The 14,935-nt window shown below is 54.1% G+C and overlaps 4 protein-coding genes across 4 annotated transcripts in view; all 4 read left to right on the top strand.

The window, feature by feature from the left end:
* The window catches only part of CSUI_007216 (uncharacterized protein), a 3,551-nt gene extending 2,466 nt beyond the window's left edge, over window positions 1-1,085 (top strand). Inside the window, exon 4 of the mRNA XM_068067366.1 lies at window positions 269-1,085. Within this exon, the coding sequence (XP_067920657.1) occupies window positions 269-511 (243 nt within the window). The 3' untranslated portion in view covers window positions 512-1,085. The remainder of the gene's footprint in view (window positions 1-268) is intronic.
* Window positions 1,086-2,173: 1,088 nt separating this feature from the next.
* On the top strand, window positions 2,174-5,268 carry CSUI_007215 (uncharacterized protein). Its single transcript, XM_068067365.1, has one exon. The coding sequence runs from the start codon at window positions 3,287-3,289 to the stop codon at window positions 4,664-4,666; it is 1,380 nt and encodes a 459-aa protein (XP_067920656.1). The 5' UTR covers window positions 2,174-3,286; the 3' UTR covers window positions 4,667-5,268.
* Window positions 5,269-6,000: 732 nt separating this feature from the next.
* Window positions 6,001-13,093, top strand: CSUI_007214 (calcium binding egf domain-containing protein). Its single transcript, XM_068067364.1, has 10 exons — window positions 6,001-7,447; window positions 8,169-8,273; window positions 8,840-8,941; window positions 9,111-9,242; window positions 9,822-10,225; window positions 10,430-10,487; window positions 10,612-10,892; window positions 11,368-11,476; window positions 11,918-11,999; window positions 12,625-13,093. Exons 2-10 carry the CDS (start codon window positions 8,243-8,245, stop codon window positions 12,725-12,727), a joined length of 1,302 nt encoding a protein of 433 aa, XP_067920655.1. The 5' UTR covers window positions 6,001-7,447; window positions 8,169-8,242; the 3' UTR covers window positions 12,728-13,093.
* A 1,034-nt stretch (window positions 13,094-14,127) lies between these two features.
* Window positions 14,128-14,864, top strand: CSUI_007213 (uncharacterized protein). Its single transcript, XM_068067363.1, has one exon. It carries the CDS (start codon window positions 14,424-14,426, stop codon window positions 14,610-14,612), a length of 189 nt encoding a protein of 62 aa, XP_067920654.1. The 5' UTR covers window positions 14,128-14,423; the 3' UTR covers window positions 14,613-14,864.
* The last annotated feature ends 71 nt before the right edge of the window (window positions 14,865-14,935 follow it).

Here is a 14,935-nt window from a genome sequence, read left to right as displayed (position 1 = left end):
CAGACCCCGATGCTGGTAGTATTCGTCACTAGACCTTCACACCAAGGTGACTGCAGGTTCTTCAGCCCAGACACTTGATTTCCAACTCTGACAAGTGCGCCCGGCTTTGAATTGTTTACTACCTTTTTCCCACTCTCTCGCTGTTCCCAAAGCAAAAGGCTGCACCTTTTCCTCCCCGACTCCTGTATCTGGGACGATGCTTTTTCTCTGCTTGTGTTGCTTAGTCTTCCGTTTTAGCTGTGATTTTGTCCCTGTGGGCTGTCCTCAGCTTCTTTTGTTGGCGCTCCTTCTCATCCCCGGTGTCGGAGTGAATACACCAGAAGCCGTTAAACTGTGGCTACAGAACATTACCGCTTCGGGTCACGGCCGCGATGTCCAGTCCCCTCTATTGATTGGAGCCATGCCTACGGCAATCAGCGCGGCTCCACCTGCTCTGCCGCCAAGTTCGGGAGGAATTCCCCAGATGCTAACGCCCAGGGTCCCTCCCGGTATCGTACTGGCTTCCCAGTGACGACAACTGATCGAGGACGCACGTGGCTGCGGTGCCTACAGGCTGTGTACATTTGGCTGGAGCTCGCGCAGACCTATCTGGACTAGCACGGACAACAGGAAAGCGGCAGACAACTACGCGGCGTTGTGGTATCCGACCGGCTGAACTGTCTGAAGTGGTGATCTCGTATTGCAGACTCTCTTGTCGATGTTCAGTTAAAGGTTGAGAAGGAATCGTGTTTCTTCGGGGTGCTAGCACGCTGTTCGAAGGCTGCTGGATTAGCACTAGCAGTGCCAGACGTTAGGCAGTTGATAATGCTAGCCCTGCGTCTCAGAACGCGCTCGCAATTGTCCGGTGTGTGCTGCTGTGCATTGTGTGGCGTGTGCCCGTCGCCATGTGAGCGGCGATACCTGCGTCGCTCGTCAGAATTGTTTTTCTTGCATCTGCAACGCATCGATCGCTGGTTTGTGTTGAGCGTTGCTGAATAGGCCTTCGCTTGCCTTTTTTCTCTAAATTCGGCCGTGTGGTGCCGCCCATAGATCTCTGTACTCTCTAAAGCCTCCCAACTATGTATAAATGAACCTGAACGGGTAGCGCGAATGCTTGACGGACGTGCACCGAGAATGCGCTAGACCGCAATGCGTGCTGTATGCGCTGATATGTTTCCAAGAATCCTTCAGTGGACGCTCATCCGGGGGCGTGTGCGTTTCCTTCTCCGAAGAATGTGGTGCCGGGCCAGCGAACGTCCCGAGGTCCCGTTTCGGCCGGTCTTTCACCGTGCCAGGGGGTCGAACTTCCTGCGCTCACAGGACGCGCTCAGAATACTGCACCAGGACGAGTCCAGCCAATGCAAGTGAAGAGTACCGCCGCCTGTCCAGGGGAGCACTATTAGCCAAACATGGACTCTCTAAACTGCAGTGTTGCTTGCGGGTGATACGCACAGAAGAGACGCGTACCAGTGTTGTTACTGCCGTACAGCTCTCAAAGCAGGTGGAATCAGCGACACTAAAGCCCATAGCAGTGCAACCAGCTTTCGCGTGACACGGGGGAGCCGTGAGCAATACTGAAATAGTGAACATCACTGCTATCTCCTCGGCTCCGTTGCTTGCGTGAGAAGGTACTGCGTAGCCCCGGAGCCGAAGGTGATCTCGACCGGTGCTCCCCCAGGCAAGTTCAGCACACTGTCGGAGGTGGTCGCGACACGCACACCCTAAAAGACGATGCCTTGACGCTCTGCGATCCCAAGCTCCAGAATTTCCAATTTCGGTTTGCTCCAACAAACGATCTCTTTAGAAACCTGTTGAAGCAGCGCCCAGTACTCTGTCGCAGTTTTCCCGAAGCGGGCAGGCCAAGGCATCGGTGTGTCTGCCCGAGCTGCACCAAATGCGAGGGTGAAGAGGGGGACCAGCCTTCCGAGTCTCATACAAAACTCGAAAGGCTGGACAGAAGTCTCACCTGGGCAGCCTCAGACACGCGAAGGACACAGGCACGCCACGGGAGTTTATGTAGAAGTCCGCTCGCCGTGTTGCAGTTTCCTAGTGAAGGTTCGAGAGCGCATGCGACGGCGATTCGACACCAGAGACCAATACTGAAGAGTACTACCGCCGGAACGCTGAAGACCCGACGGCTTGCGCGCGGACGAAGCAGAAAGTCTCCAGTCCGAATACTCGTCAGCCCCGAACTCAAAGCCCCGCAACTAGCACTGCCTTACATCTCTGCATACTCACGAAATAGACGCTATCTAGACACTGACCGGGGTTGAAGCCTGGACGTCCGGCTTCGCGCGGCATGGGAATCTGGGACTGGCGAGCCGCATGGCCGCCGTACTTTCACTGTGCTCGTTCTGAACTGACCACAGTAGACTACCGAAGAAAGATAAGCTGAGCTTTTGAAACCTGTTCCGTCAACGTGGTGTTTAATTCGCGCGCGTTTTGGCGGGGACGAAAGCTGGCCCACTCAACTTCAGCACTGCCGGATGATTCAAGAGCTTTACAATAGCTAGCTGTCTTGGAGCCATCAACTTCAACGTTCGACTTTCGCCTCCCTCGCATCTCTCATGACCTTGCTCTTACGGTGTTCTCTCCTTTTTCGTAGGAGTGCGTGAAGCGCGCCATCGCTAAATCAAGCGGCCATTTTCTTGTGCTCTCATATGCCTCACGAATCGATCTCGAGCGGCTCTATGGAACTTGTCCCCGGCGGTCATGTGACGTTCCTCCTCCCTGCTCGTAGCTCGTGCCCCGACTTCTTGGTTCGGTTCTGAGATGTTGGGATTTTTCTGGTGTCTTTCCGAGTCTTCTGAAAACGGATAAGCGGCTTCATATAAATCTTCGGGGATACTCCTCCTTGTCGGTGTTCAGAGCTGCCAATGAGCGGCTTCGTTCACGATCCTCGGAACTGAAAAACGCACTCGACTACCACTCTTTTTTCTTCAGCATTCCAGGCAAAGAGCTTCCAAGGGCGTGGGGCGGTCCATGCTATTTCTAGGTGACCGTACTGGGGACTACATCTAGACAGCTATCTCCGCGTTTGGCACGAACGGGGACACGCCGTTTGTTGCTATACAGTGAGAGCCGTCTGCCTCGTTTCGGGTTACACGACTTTGTATGCAGCCCCTTTCTCAGCCCTACATTTGATCTTGTCGGATTGAGACGGAACTCCTTCATTCTCAGACTGGCTTCCCGTTCCGTCGCGTCTTGTCGTCCGTGCGACTGAGTGGAGCGTGCCACCGCTCGCTGTTTGTCCTTCGGTACTCGCTGCTTGCTCTTGCCCACTTTGTTATCCGATCTCAGGATCACCATGGCCAGTTCTTTCGCCATGTGGGCAACGCAGATGCCGCCTGTGGTGTGCTCACTGCCGGGTGGCACAGTTGCTTCCCACGCGGGCATTCCGGTTTCTTCTCAACCAGCTGTTGTGTTGAACGCTGCCCAGCTTCTTCCGTCATGCCCCCCGACAGAGCCTGCACAGGATGCGCAGTGGGTGCACGACCGCCCTTCGTGCCTTCATCTAGATGCCACGGGCATTGTTGCACCAAGACAACAAGTGCCAGTCCCTCCCCCGGACCCTTCCTTGCATGAGTTTTCCAGCTTGTTTCCTGCTTGGGAGGTGGATGAAATGGACTTTGAAGACGCGTGCACACTCATGCGCGACGCAGCGCGTCGCGCCGGTATCTCGGCGAACCGGCGGGAGCACACGGATCAGTCGGCACAGTGCAACCTAGGTGTACCGTCACATGAAGATGACAAACCATCAGAACCAGAAGTCAGCCATGTGGTCGGCGACATCAGCATTCAAGGAGTTGTTCAGCTACACTCTGCGGGGGACACAGGCTTCGTGAATATGAGTGACATGGACTCGGCTACATTTGACCGGTATGATGACTACTGCAAAGCGTTACTTAGGGCAAAACAAGAGCGACAGGACAACTGGTCCCGCTACGATCTGGCCCTCAAGCGCTATCAACGATGGCTCCAGACTCAGCGCAGACCCCCTCTTGAAAGAATTCCCAAACACAGGGAAGCATTTCCGCAGAGACCAGCGTGTCAGAATCCGACAAGCCTAGCTATGCAGGCTCGGATTCGGCGGGTTTATGACCATGCTCACGGTACTCCTTTGCACGAGGACGACTCATATGTGTACAAGTTTCTCGAGGAGCGTCGTGCCAAGCACGCGGATGCCTACTCAGGTGTTAACACGTGCAGCGGGAGCAGGCGGTACGATCGCTGTCACCCCGCCAAGCCGTACGTACCTTACGAACCCCGCGGGCCTCCAGGAGGTCCCGTGCGCGGTCGCGTAGAACCACCGAGCGTTCAAAGACACAGGTCTACGGGTCGCCAGGTGACCGGGCGTCTGGATCAAAGATCTCAAAGCATGGGTGTGAGTGGACTGGAAGGACCGCCGCGAACTAAGATCACAGGCGGGGGCTACCTGCAAGTAACTGGGAGTGGGAAGGCGACTAGAGAGTCGCAAACTCGAAATAGGCTGCGCGAGCCGGTCTCACGGCCATCTGGTTACCGGGTGGTGCGCGAGGGCCAAATCACTCTGGAGGGAGAGAGTGGGCAAATTTCTTTTTCTGGGTCGCTCACGCTGCCCCTGAAGGGCGAAGAAAACAGACCAAAACTTAGAAGGGGAACCCCGCCACCCCCACGAGAAACAAGGAATCGTCGGCTTTCGTCGTAGGATATTGCAGGGCCACTCCGGTCTGGCTGCGTATACGCCGAAGCTGGCTCAGCGGAGGTAATCCTCTGACTTAGGTGATAGCCCGTAGGCGGTGGAGTTTTTCAGGCGCCGGTTCTGATACGTGGACCCGCTTTACACATGTGACTTCAGCGCACACACAGTGGCTGGGGGCAAGGTGTGTCCTGGTGCCCGTGGCCGGGCCAGTTTCCATGCGAGTTTGCCCTTAAACTTGGTTGACAGGTACCGGCCTGTCTGCACAGGGCTAATCCCTTGAAGGTAAAACAGTCACGTCGAGCGACCGCTAGGGAAGATTACTGAATTTGGCAACTTTGTCAGGCGGTCCTTCCGACTTCCTTGATCAAGCTGACCGATTGCCTCGAGCGCTCCACCGGGGCGCCAACAGCTTTGTTCTGGAGAAACTCCGGAAGTGGCGTCTGTAGTAACTTTGGCTGTGGCGACAAAGCTCGCGCCCACGCAGACGACTTCTAGCTTGTTCGTTCGGAAAACCTGTCCTCTGGCTGGCTTTTTGGAAACAGTGCAAAACATTTCTTTTCTCTAGTTCTACCAATGTAAGAGACTCGACAGCCGGCCCCGGCCAGGAGGGCAGTCGAAAAGCTTGTGCTCAGGCTCTGTGCCACGGGACTTCGCCCGGTGCTGACCCAGCTACACACACAGGTTGCCGCAGTCCAAGAGCAAACGCTGAACGACTGCATTGCGCTGCTAGACCTCGAACAACGCACACTTGGCCGGTCGGCCGCAGCGGATGTGGCCGGGGTGTTCTCGTTTCCTGACAGCCTGCTCACAGGGTGGCGTCACGAGCCTAAGTGCCCAGGAAACGGCTTGCAGGTCTGCTGTACTCTCTGCAGCTTTCCATCGAGTATTGCTGTTATACGCTTGTCTCGGATAGTTGTATTCATTGGCGATGCGCCACGTACTGTGTCAGCGACCTATGATAGGCGCAAAGCCGTCTGCTCAGTCTTGAGTTGCTGCTGCGCGTGCGCGTGCTCCCTCTGCATGGCTCGCGACTGAGAATCGGCGGGGGCGTCGATACTTCGAGTGAACGCGAAGTAAATGAGTGCTCCGACGGAGCCGCTGTTGACTCAGCAGTCTCTGGGGCTTTCTTGGCTAAGCTGTCTGGGGTTGTTCCAAACAGTGTTTGGGTCTTCGAGGTCCCAGAACACGTTCGTCAGACCAAGCACTTAGGGGCCGCGCGGAGGGACTAACGCCAACTACCCGCCCCGGGGTGCAGCCCGACGCGGCTCCGCTCGACAATGCCAGCTACGGTTGCACTGCTGATAGCGAGCCAGGCTCACTTCACGGGGCTTTTCGTTTGCCAAAATGGTCGTAGTCGAATATTTTCAGATATTCATTCTTCTCCATTGTCAGTTCACTGTAGTGCCATTCCCCTTGGCTAGTTCAGCGGCACAGCCTGCCAGAGTCAGCGAGCTCGAGCGAGCTCTTTCCCGAGCGGTCGACTGGTTTGTCTTCAGATTTGTCCGTTCAACCGCAATTCCTTCCTTCGCAGCGCATGTGACAACGTTGAGATCCGCATGTCCGCCAGCTTCTTTCACCCGGAGCGTGCCGCCGTCTTGGTTGCACGGTCACTACATTCCTTCGACGGTTTTCGGGTTTCGCGCATCGCGTTTTCCTTCCCTGTGTGCTACATCCAAGCGTGCAGTTGTCCTACTCCTACCGCCTGCAATCGTTGTGCTCGGTAAATGGAACTTCGGCTCGAGCGTGGCTAAGAAAGCCTTCACACTCCAGGTGGGGCTTCACCGGAGCCCCTCCGCCTCCCGCAGCGGCTTCGCCGCTTTTCCTTACCGTTGATTGACATCTGCAGGGGATCATGAGTTCCGCCCTCCGCTCTAGTTGACAAGGGGAGTTTTCACGGATGTAGATGGGTACGGCCTTTGAGTTTTCGCGTGGAGTTGCTGTCTATGAATTCAATCTCTGTTGTGCTGTGCTGAGCTCGCATTCAAAAATGACGAGCTGTCTCCCAGTCGGTACGAGCCCAGACGCCTACAAGTTATCTGGAGTATGCCGACGCCAGTCACTCGAGATACCTGTCTCCTAAAAGTTGCCTTGCTACGACTCCGGACCGCGTTTCAGGCGGTTCAACTCTCCTCTCCCTGATCCCGCCTTGCATCCTAGGTGGATAGCGAGGTCATACGTGCCTTCGTCAGTTCTGTTCGAGGCTCTACGTGTTTAGCCCCCCTGGGCTACCGCACTCGACACATACTGTTCGGTCCTTCTAATCGACCAGCCGCAGCAGTCAAGCCTGCGTTAGGGGAAGCCTGAGCAACCGGTGACACACACACAGCACACCACTTCACACCACACCGGTGTGGTGCTCACTGCGTCACTGCCCTCTCGCCTTGCATCACTTACCTCCATTGTCACTCGTCACTCTTTACCTCTGCTACCTCTTCTCCTCTTTCCGTTCCGTTTTCCAGCTCTCGTTTGTTCGTACCGTCTGCAACACATTATCAAGTTCCAGAACACAGCCCCTCTATCTTGGTCCGAAGCAGTGCTGCCCTATTGAGATGAGAAGCAAAAGGGAGTGAGGCGAATCACCAGCTGCAGTGGGGACTGCTGATTAGGTCCCTGAGCAGGTTCGAGCACGGGAGAAGTCCGGTCCTGCTTTCGGCTCGGAGAGAGATTGAATCACTGACGGGATGACCTTTCTTGGGCTTGATTGCCGGGCTACACATGCTGCAGCAAAGATCCTTGGAGGTCTGTTGGGTCACTCCTCTTTCTGCGTCTGCGTCCCTACGCAGCTAGGTAAGCAATTGGCGCTGCCCTGAGGGGGCCGGTGGGAGCCACCTCCTGAATGCTGGGGTAAACCACGTTACCTCAGTATAGTAGTTTCGCTTCCATTGGAACCTCCGGATTTGGCTGCTAGCAGAGCAGGCAAGGGGTGTCGAGTTTCTACTTTTTCTGCGCTACCGGTAGACGAAGCAGAAGGAAGTAGGCGTGAAAACTGTGAGGGAAAGATTCCTATGCCGTGCTTTCTGCCTCCGAGTTTTGTTTTCCTGCCGGACAGCGGGGAGGAAGGGGTCTCGTTCAGCCTGTAGACGCTGCATTTAGTGTTGTCTCGAGTACCTCGACAGTATAGTGGTCTCTTCAACTGGCCACATCGGGCCCATCAAATGAAGGACTTTTGTCTCCTATCTCCCTAGCCGAACTATCCCCTTCATGTGTATATGAGGACGCAACTACGCGCGAAAGCCCACGGGATCGCAGAACTCTTTGCCTGTCGCGCTGCTCGTGCGACTTCTGGGCGGAGAATTCACTGTTCCAAAACAACTTGTCTTCGCTGACTGCAAGTTCTCTTCTAACCTCAGAGGATAGGGAAGATAGGAATACTCATTTCTAGGCCAATACTCGCTGCTTCCCAGCTGATGTAGTGGACTTGAAATACAGCGACATTGAGGAGAACATGGGCCATCACGAGTTCTTAAGCTGTTGAAGTCCCAGTCTCTTTCTTTCTCTTGCTGTTCAGCTTTGGCCACGGTTGTTCCCGTCGCTCCATCCGCTCCCGCCCCTGACTTCTGACCAGATACCACCGTTGACATCATGGGAGGTGGCAGGGCCTCGTCATCGAAGAGTAGGCCCATGTGTGCCTTGTAACTCCTCCGCTAATAGAAAATACCCGACCATCCGTCCATAGTGCCTAACAGGGTGTGTGCACCGACTCAGAAACAGGAGTCACCGTAAGCTCTCGGCTGTAGGAGTATATGGCAGTGCTACCTCTCAAAAAAAGATCGCTCGTAGCTCGGCGATGAGTTTCTTCATTGGCGCGGACGGGGGGAAACAATCTTGTGTACTAGGGACTCCCGCGTTTGCTGTTCACAAAAGAGAAGTCCTGAAAGTTGGAGGAGCGGTGCAGAGTCGAGGTCGTCGAGCGTGGCTGTCTGCAACAGCAAAGGCGAGCCACAGACTGCCGACCGGGCTTCATCTCATCTGAACGTGCTTTTGTCCATGTTTGTCAGCATGCCCGCAAAATGGCGTCTCCTTCTGCAGCGAAGTGCCCCATGCCTCAGGCTGCGCTCCCGGGGACCCCAACTATCATTGCACGTGCCAGGAAGGTTTTCGAACAAGTGGGACAGGACTTGACTCGCAATGTCTAGGTAGGTAAGCTGTGTTCTTTCTTTGCCTATATTTTTTATGCAGAACCTCCGGGTTCACAAGAGGGAGGAACTGAGGTTTTCTCTCGGCATCTTCATCGCGTGCCCTTGTATGCAGACGGGGTGAGTTTGGCCTTACGCTTTTTGCGTGAGAAGACAGCTTCGCTATAAGGTTACTTTTTTACTCAAAGAGGACGGCGACTTGTCCAGCTGGGTCGCGAAGATAGCACGAGTGCGATGCTCAGGGAATAGTCGCTTGTTACCGCCACCGAAAGCTCTTCCTTCCTGTGTCAAGTGTGGTGGATTCTGCCCTGCAGATATGAACGAGTGCCAGATGGGTGAGAATGACTGTCAAACGAGGATTCCGCACTCCATCTGCAAGAACACCTACGGAAGTTACGAGTGTGTGTGCTCGGAGTATCGTCAACTCGTAAACAATTCGTGCGAACGTAAGTCCCCCCTACTTTGTTTGTCCACGGTTGTTCTTTCCTCAATACTATATACACGGGAAAGAACAACTCTTCGTTATGTCGATACAACGTCAGATATTGGGGTTGCACCTCTTTTCTCTTCCACGGTAGAGTAGCCCCCTCATCGTTACTACTGCGCTCGTGTTGCGACGGATACAAATCACTCTTAGGGACAAGACAGCGTCTTTTGCCTACCATTACAGTGAATCGCCGGCACCTGATGTCATCGTGTCTTTGGTGTCACCCCTTTGTGACCGTACTACGTACTGGTACATAGAAAACGTTTACTATGACATTAGCCTTATCGGCGCGGGTGGACTGAAGGTAGTATTATCCGAGACAGAGTTGGTTACATGTGTTTTCTGCCTCTGGTAGTCTCTCGAACACTCCGGTTGTTGGAAAGGCGCCAGCACAGGTAATATGAGTTGGCCACGCGTGCTAGCGTTGCTTGAGATGTAACCGGCCAAACGTCGAAGTCTGATGAGCGGTACGCTTTTTTCTTGGGGACTTCTTTTCACTTTCTTCTTTGTGTCTGGTTGAGTGCTTGCTGCATTCAAGGTCATGGCCTTAGCTGGCATCTCACGGACCCCTTGTACAAGTTCCCCTTTTCCCGCTGTGAAAATTTTTTTTGTGTTTCTCTTCAGCAGCTGACATGTGCGCCACGGGAGGGAACTGCGGAGCTAATTCACGCTGCGTCAATCATGTCGACGCGCCTCCCACTTGCAAGTGTGAAGAGGGATATACGGGCAATTATGATCAAGCGGGTGTTGACTGCTACGGTAATCTCGACCTATCTGAAAGCACGGTCAAGGCGTCATGGCTCTTCCTCAAGCCTCAGCATTGAACAGACTACTCCGCTGTTGCTTGTGTCAGCCGTTCGCGATAAGATAGGAAAGCTCGTGGAATCTTATCTTCCAGAGAAACGCCGCAGGAGGGCTGTACCTCATGATGTAGATAAACAGGTCCGAGGGCGTTTGTCTTCCTTCTTGTTGGAGCACATTGAATGATAAGGCTCCCTTCGGGCCCTCCAATAGTCAGAGTGCAAGGTACTTGGGTGGTATGGCATTGAGCCCTGTCTGGGTCGGGAGCGGTCTCTGGCTGTTTAACTTCACGCGAGGACAGGCAGAGGAGTTTCGTTCTCACACGATTGCTTGTATTTCTTCTAGGTTCTGCCTTTCTCCGGGGAACGCATGTGCACCAAGAAAGGTGGGACAGACACACGAAGTATGTGAACACGTCACTCGGCCAGTGTGGCATGAGTGTCTTCCTAGTGAGTCCCTAATCAACAGCTCTAATTTTAGGTTGTTGGGTCTCTCGTCTTCTCCTTCTTCTCTTCCTCTGTTTGCAGACGTTGACGAATGCGAGACGCGCCCGTGCAGCAAAGACAGAGTCTGCGTGAACACACCAGGCTCTTATAAATGCGAATGTCCTCAGGGTTATTCCCTCCATGAAAACGGCGAATGTGTCTCTGATCATACTTGCACAGGGGATCACAGCTGTGACCCTGTATTCGCTGACTGTATACAGGAGACCCCGACCTCGTACTCTTGCAAGTGCAAGGAACACCTGGAGGGGAATGGAAAGAAAGGCGGCTGCAAGCGTAAGTCTTCAACAAATACACGTCACACAGTATGGACCGATCTGCTTGCCTTGCCGACAAGGTGACGTTGTCGCCAAGGGAGCGAGCGTTTCCCCGCGCTAAAAAGGTGAGATTGTGAAGAATGGATACTCAGGGAAAACCGTAAGATTCTCAAGCATCTCTGGGGAACTGGGGCAGGAAAGAAACTTACTGACTGGTGACAACCAAACCATGATGCCCCTTGGTCCTCCCGGGCGGTAGCTGACGGCAGAGCGCTCCTTGCTTGTGGTGCGTCATCGATAAAGGACGAGCGAACAGAGGTACACTCGACTTTGTACATCAGAGCAGATCAGTCGAGGAGTTTGTAAGCTTCTCTTCTTGGCCTGAGACTCCTGGTGTGCAGCAATGACCGGGTACGAGTATCTGCCATGTGAGATAATGGGGAAGCCCTGCACGGCTTACGAAGACTGCGTTCGGGAGAGCAGAGACAACTTCGCGTGTCAACCTCAAACAACTTTGGCTCAGCTTGGCACCTTCTTTGCCGAAGGAGCTAGCAGTGACACTCCGGGTTGGATCTGGGGCCTGATCGGCTGTGTAGTGTTGCTAATCGGTGTTGGTATCTACTTCCTATACAGTAAGTCTGAAACGCCTTCCACATTTTTCCACCTCGCAATCTTTCTCTGTCTCTTGATCTCTCTAATCTATATGCGTAGATCTCTGTATCCATCTCGTCTCTCTGTCTGCTCCTTTTCTATATCTATATCTATCCCCAGCTCCCATCGTCTGTAGCTAGCTTGTCGTACGCATAGAACGCATTTGACGGTGATTCCGGCCGACTGTTTACTCCTTCGTGTCTACATCTGTCTACCCCACACATAGTCTGTCTGTCTACCGGCTTTGTATTCATCGAAGCAGAGGAGGGTGCGATGTGCGAGCGGCCCACCATTTTCAGACCTGCTTCCATCTAAGATCGGTAGCCGTTTCGAGAGAGGTGGCAGAGGCAACTCGGGTACTCCTTGGAAGCTAGTGGTGTTTTGTATGTGGTGATTAGTGACTTTGCGTTTGCTGTTTCCAGGCAAGTGCAAGCAGGGGACAAGAAGACCTGAACATGATGTCCTTCTTCCAGATAGTAGTGGGCGTAAGCATGTCAACAGAGGGTGAAGTCTTGTTTTCACTTCCGTCCTTCAGCCACCAATACGGTGACATAGTAAACCTGGAGAAATTTTTGTACTAGGTCGTTGAGAAAGCGATCTCATGCTTCTCGAGAGATTTCCACGATACAGCCAGATAAAGCGTAGGAAGCCGGGTAATTCACAAGGTACACTTCTTGTCAGTGCATGAGTTGACGCAACTGCTTTAAGGCCTTTTTCACACCTCGGATGGCGTGCTGACGAGCAGTACAACGCAGCTCAAAGCACGGCCACTCCAAGCGGTGACTTCGCGGCTAACAGACGCCCCACCCCTCAAACTAAAAACAGCGCTGGGAGAGCCTCTGTAGATGCCTGTCTCAGCTTCTCTCTCTTTCGTTTGCGTATCTTCTGTGTGCCGCATCAATTTACAACGCGCAAGGGCGCCCACGTGAACAGCGGAACTGTACTTACTGAGAATTTCGCAACTTATGAAATGCTTAGAACAGTCCGCCTCTAATGCTCTAATCGCAGGTGCCAATGCCCTGGTAGTTTCTTGGTAACACCGCTCGAGCCGTTTTGGCTCCAGCAGACAGGAGAGCTGACTTCCCCGTTGCCCGGATGTCGTTTCCTTTGCTTTTGCTGCTGCGCTCAGGACCGAGTCCCTACGACTACGGAGCCGTAGACAATACAGCATACTTGTAAGGATCGGTGGCGAGGGAGCCGCAGGTAAACTGAAGAGTGGGAGTGATTTCTAATGTCATTTCTTCCTGGTGCAGCTGCTCGGTAGTCGAAGGCTTCACATGTCCCTCCACTGCGTGTGTAATTCTGGTCGAGGCGCGGCCTCTGACCTCCTCTGTCCGGTCAGAAACAAGGTTGGGTGCTCGCGACATTTGTCACTAGAGTATGCAGGTCCGCTTGTCCAGGCGAGGTGTGCTACAGCTGGCACATCTGACACAGCACCTTGACAAAGCTTGCGCTTCATGACGAGGCCGGAACGTTTACGCGGAAAGAGAGATCGTCCGGAAACTCGGGTCTTTGCCCACCAGGTCTGCTTCAAAGCGCTGTATGGACGAGTTATGGTGGTGCTTGTATAAACTTTCTCCTCAATGGTCAAACTGGTTCGATACAACTCCTCACGCCACCGGAAGCTGCAGTTGACCGGCGCTTCACCCACCTCTGCTCAAACACCCGAGAGCACAGTCACCCTGTTCCCTCATAGTTTTCTGCGTGCATCTCAGTTTCATGCAGCAGTGCCGCGCTGCTAGCAGAGAATTGGGGTCTACAATGCCACCCAGTACACCTCTCCGTCGGCATAGGCGCTTTCAGCGTTCGCAGGGTTGCAAGGTTTCAGCTATGAACCGGCTGTCGGAACCTACTCTTGGCTAGTGACTGAAGAGCCAATTCATATGCAGCCCGGTCAGTCTTCCTTTCACGCCTGCCCAGCGGCTGCGGCTAGTTTGCCGGTGCGGCGTGAAACTATAGCCTAGAAAGGAGCTTCGAAGCAGTGGCTGGCATCTTGAGTAACACCACTGCCGCTGTGCAAAGAACTGCAACGGGAAGACACAGTGTGCACATCCTCACGGATGGTGAAGCTAGGAGCCAAGCCAACCCTCGATGACGTCAGCACGCGCAGCAACACACCTGCTCTGACTCCAAGCCAGTACTGTTCCGCTTTTGAGGAACCACCCCTTCTGAGAAGGCCTGAAAGCCAGCACGTGTCAGGGGGGAGTCAGGGGTCCGGTCATCGCGTAGTACGAAAATTCTTATAATCGTGGTTTCTCACTCGGTCTTTCTTGGCGTGCGAGTGAGACGCCCCCCCGTGGCGGTTCTGGATTTCAGTTACAATGAAAGCAGACCTCCTTCTTGGCCATCTATGGGGGCGCCGCGTCGCTGGTGAAGTGCCTGGAGGTCCTTCCGCCCACCGTTTACTCTTGTCTTATTCTTAAGGCTGACTACCCTGTTGACTCCGGCACTGAAGTTTGGGTACCTAAGCACGGGCGTCCATACTGACTGAACCCCTGCAGTGGTAACAGACATGTTTGGCGGTCGGTGTGGGCCTGCGGCACCGGAGGCTGCCTGTCCCCCGCCCCGCCAAGACGGCCAGCTCACCGAGGAAGTTCCGAGTCTCCCCCCCCCTTCCAGGCCGCCCCCTCCGGACGGACACGTCACAGTAAATACGAGTTCTCCAGTTCGTTGTCAACTGTCTGCAGCCTAAATTTACTTCCCCGCTGAGGAACCGCCTTTTCTGTTGTGGAAGCCTTCCCGGCTAGTATCAGCCCCACTTTTTCCCGTACTGAGGCGGCGGGGTAGAGGATGCCCCCCTGGGTGACCGAGCAAAACTTCGTCCGTCTGTGTTCTCCAGTCACAGCCCAAAGAACCTGTGGATCCCGGACAATTTGTCGATGTATTGCATTTAGAAACCAGCCGGCCCTTCCTCATTTCGGCATGTGAATGTCGCTTCTTCACCCGAGCAATGTAACGGCGTCTTTCTCGAGGGACTGCATCGATACTGAGTGTGTATCGATTGTATGGCCAAAGCATAGCTCGGAATGTCGGTACAGCAGGTACGAAGACGCCAAAAGACGTTCTTTCGATGAGCAGATTTGCCTCAGAGATCACGTACGTGGCATTATAAGATAATGATTGCCATAGCTAGACTCCCGCCCTACAAGTTTGTCCTCCCTACACGGTCCCGGCGTCTGCGAAGGCCCTCTGCGTTTCTGGCTAGCGATCACTGACTGGTCAGGCGTGCGCCGGGCTGGGGCTGTTCCGTTGCATTAGTGTAGGCCCCGAAGTGTTCGGCAGTTCGAGACGTCGCATTCGCCTTGACATGACGCATGTACGCGCGGCTCTCCCTATTTTGAATCAGCAGCTTTTTGCAAGAGAAAACAGTTCCATTCCCGCGCTTTCTTCCTTCTAGTAATCCAGCAAGTGACTTCCGCTTGGTTGACTTTTTTTTTTTT

This window comes from Cystoisospora suis (assembly GCF_002600585.1).
Source record: "Cystoisospora suis strain Wien I chromosome Unknown contig_3752, whole genome shotgun sequence".
Classification (NCBI taxonomy): Eukaryota; Apicomplexa; class Conoidasida; order Eucoccidiorida; family Sarcocystidae; genus Cystoisospora; species Cystoisospora suis.
The sequence above is the reverse complement of the archived record's forward strand: the minus strand, read 5'-3'. Positions and strand labels throughout refer to the sequence as shown.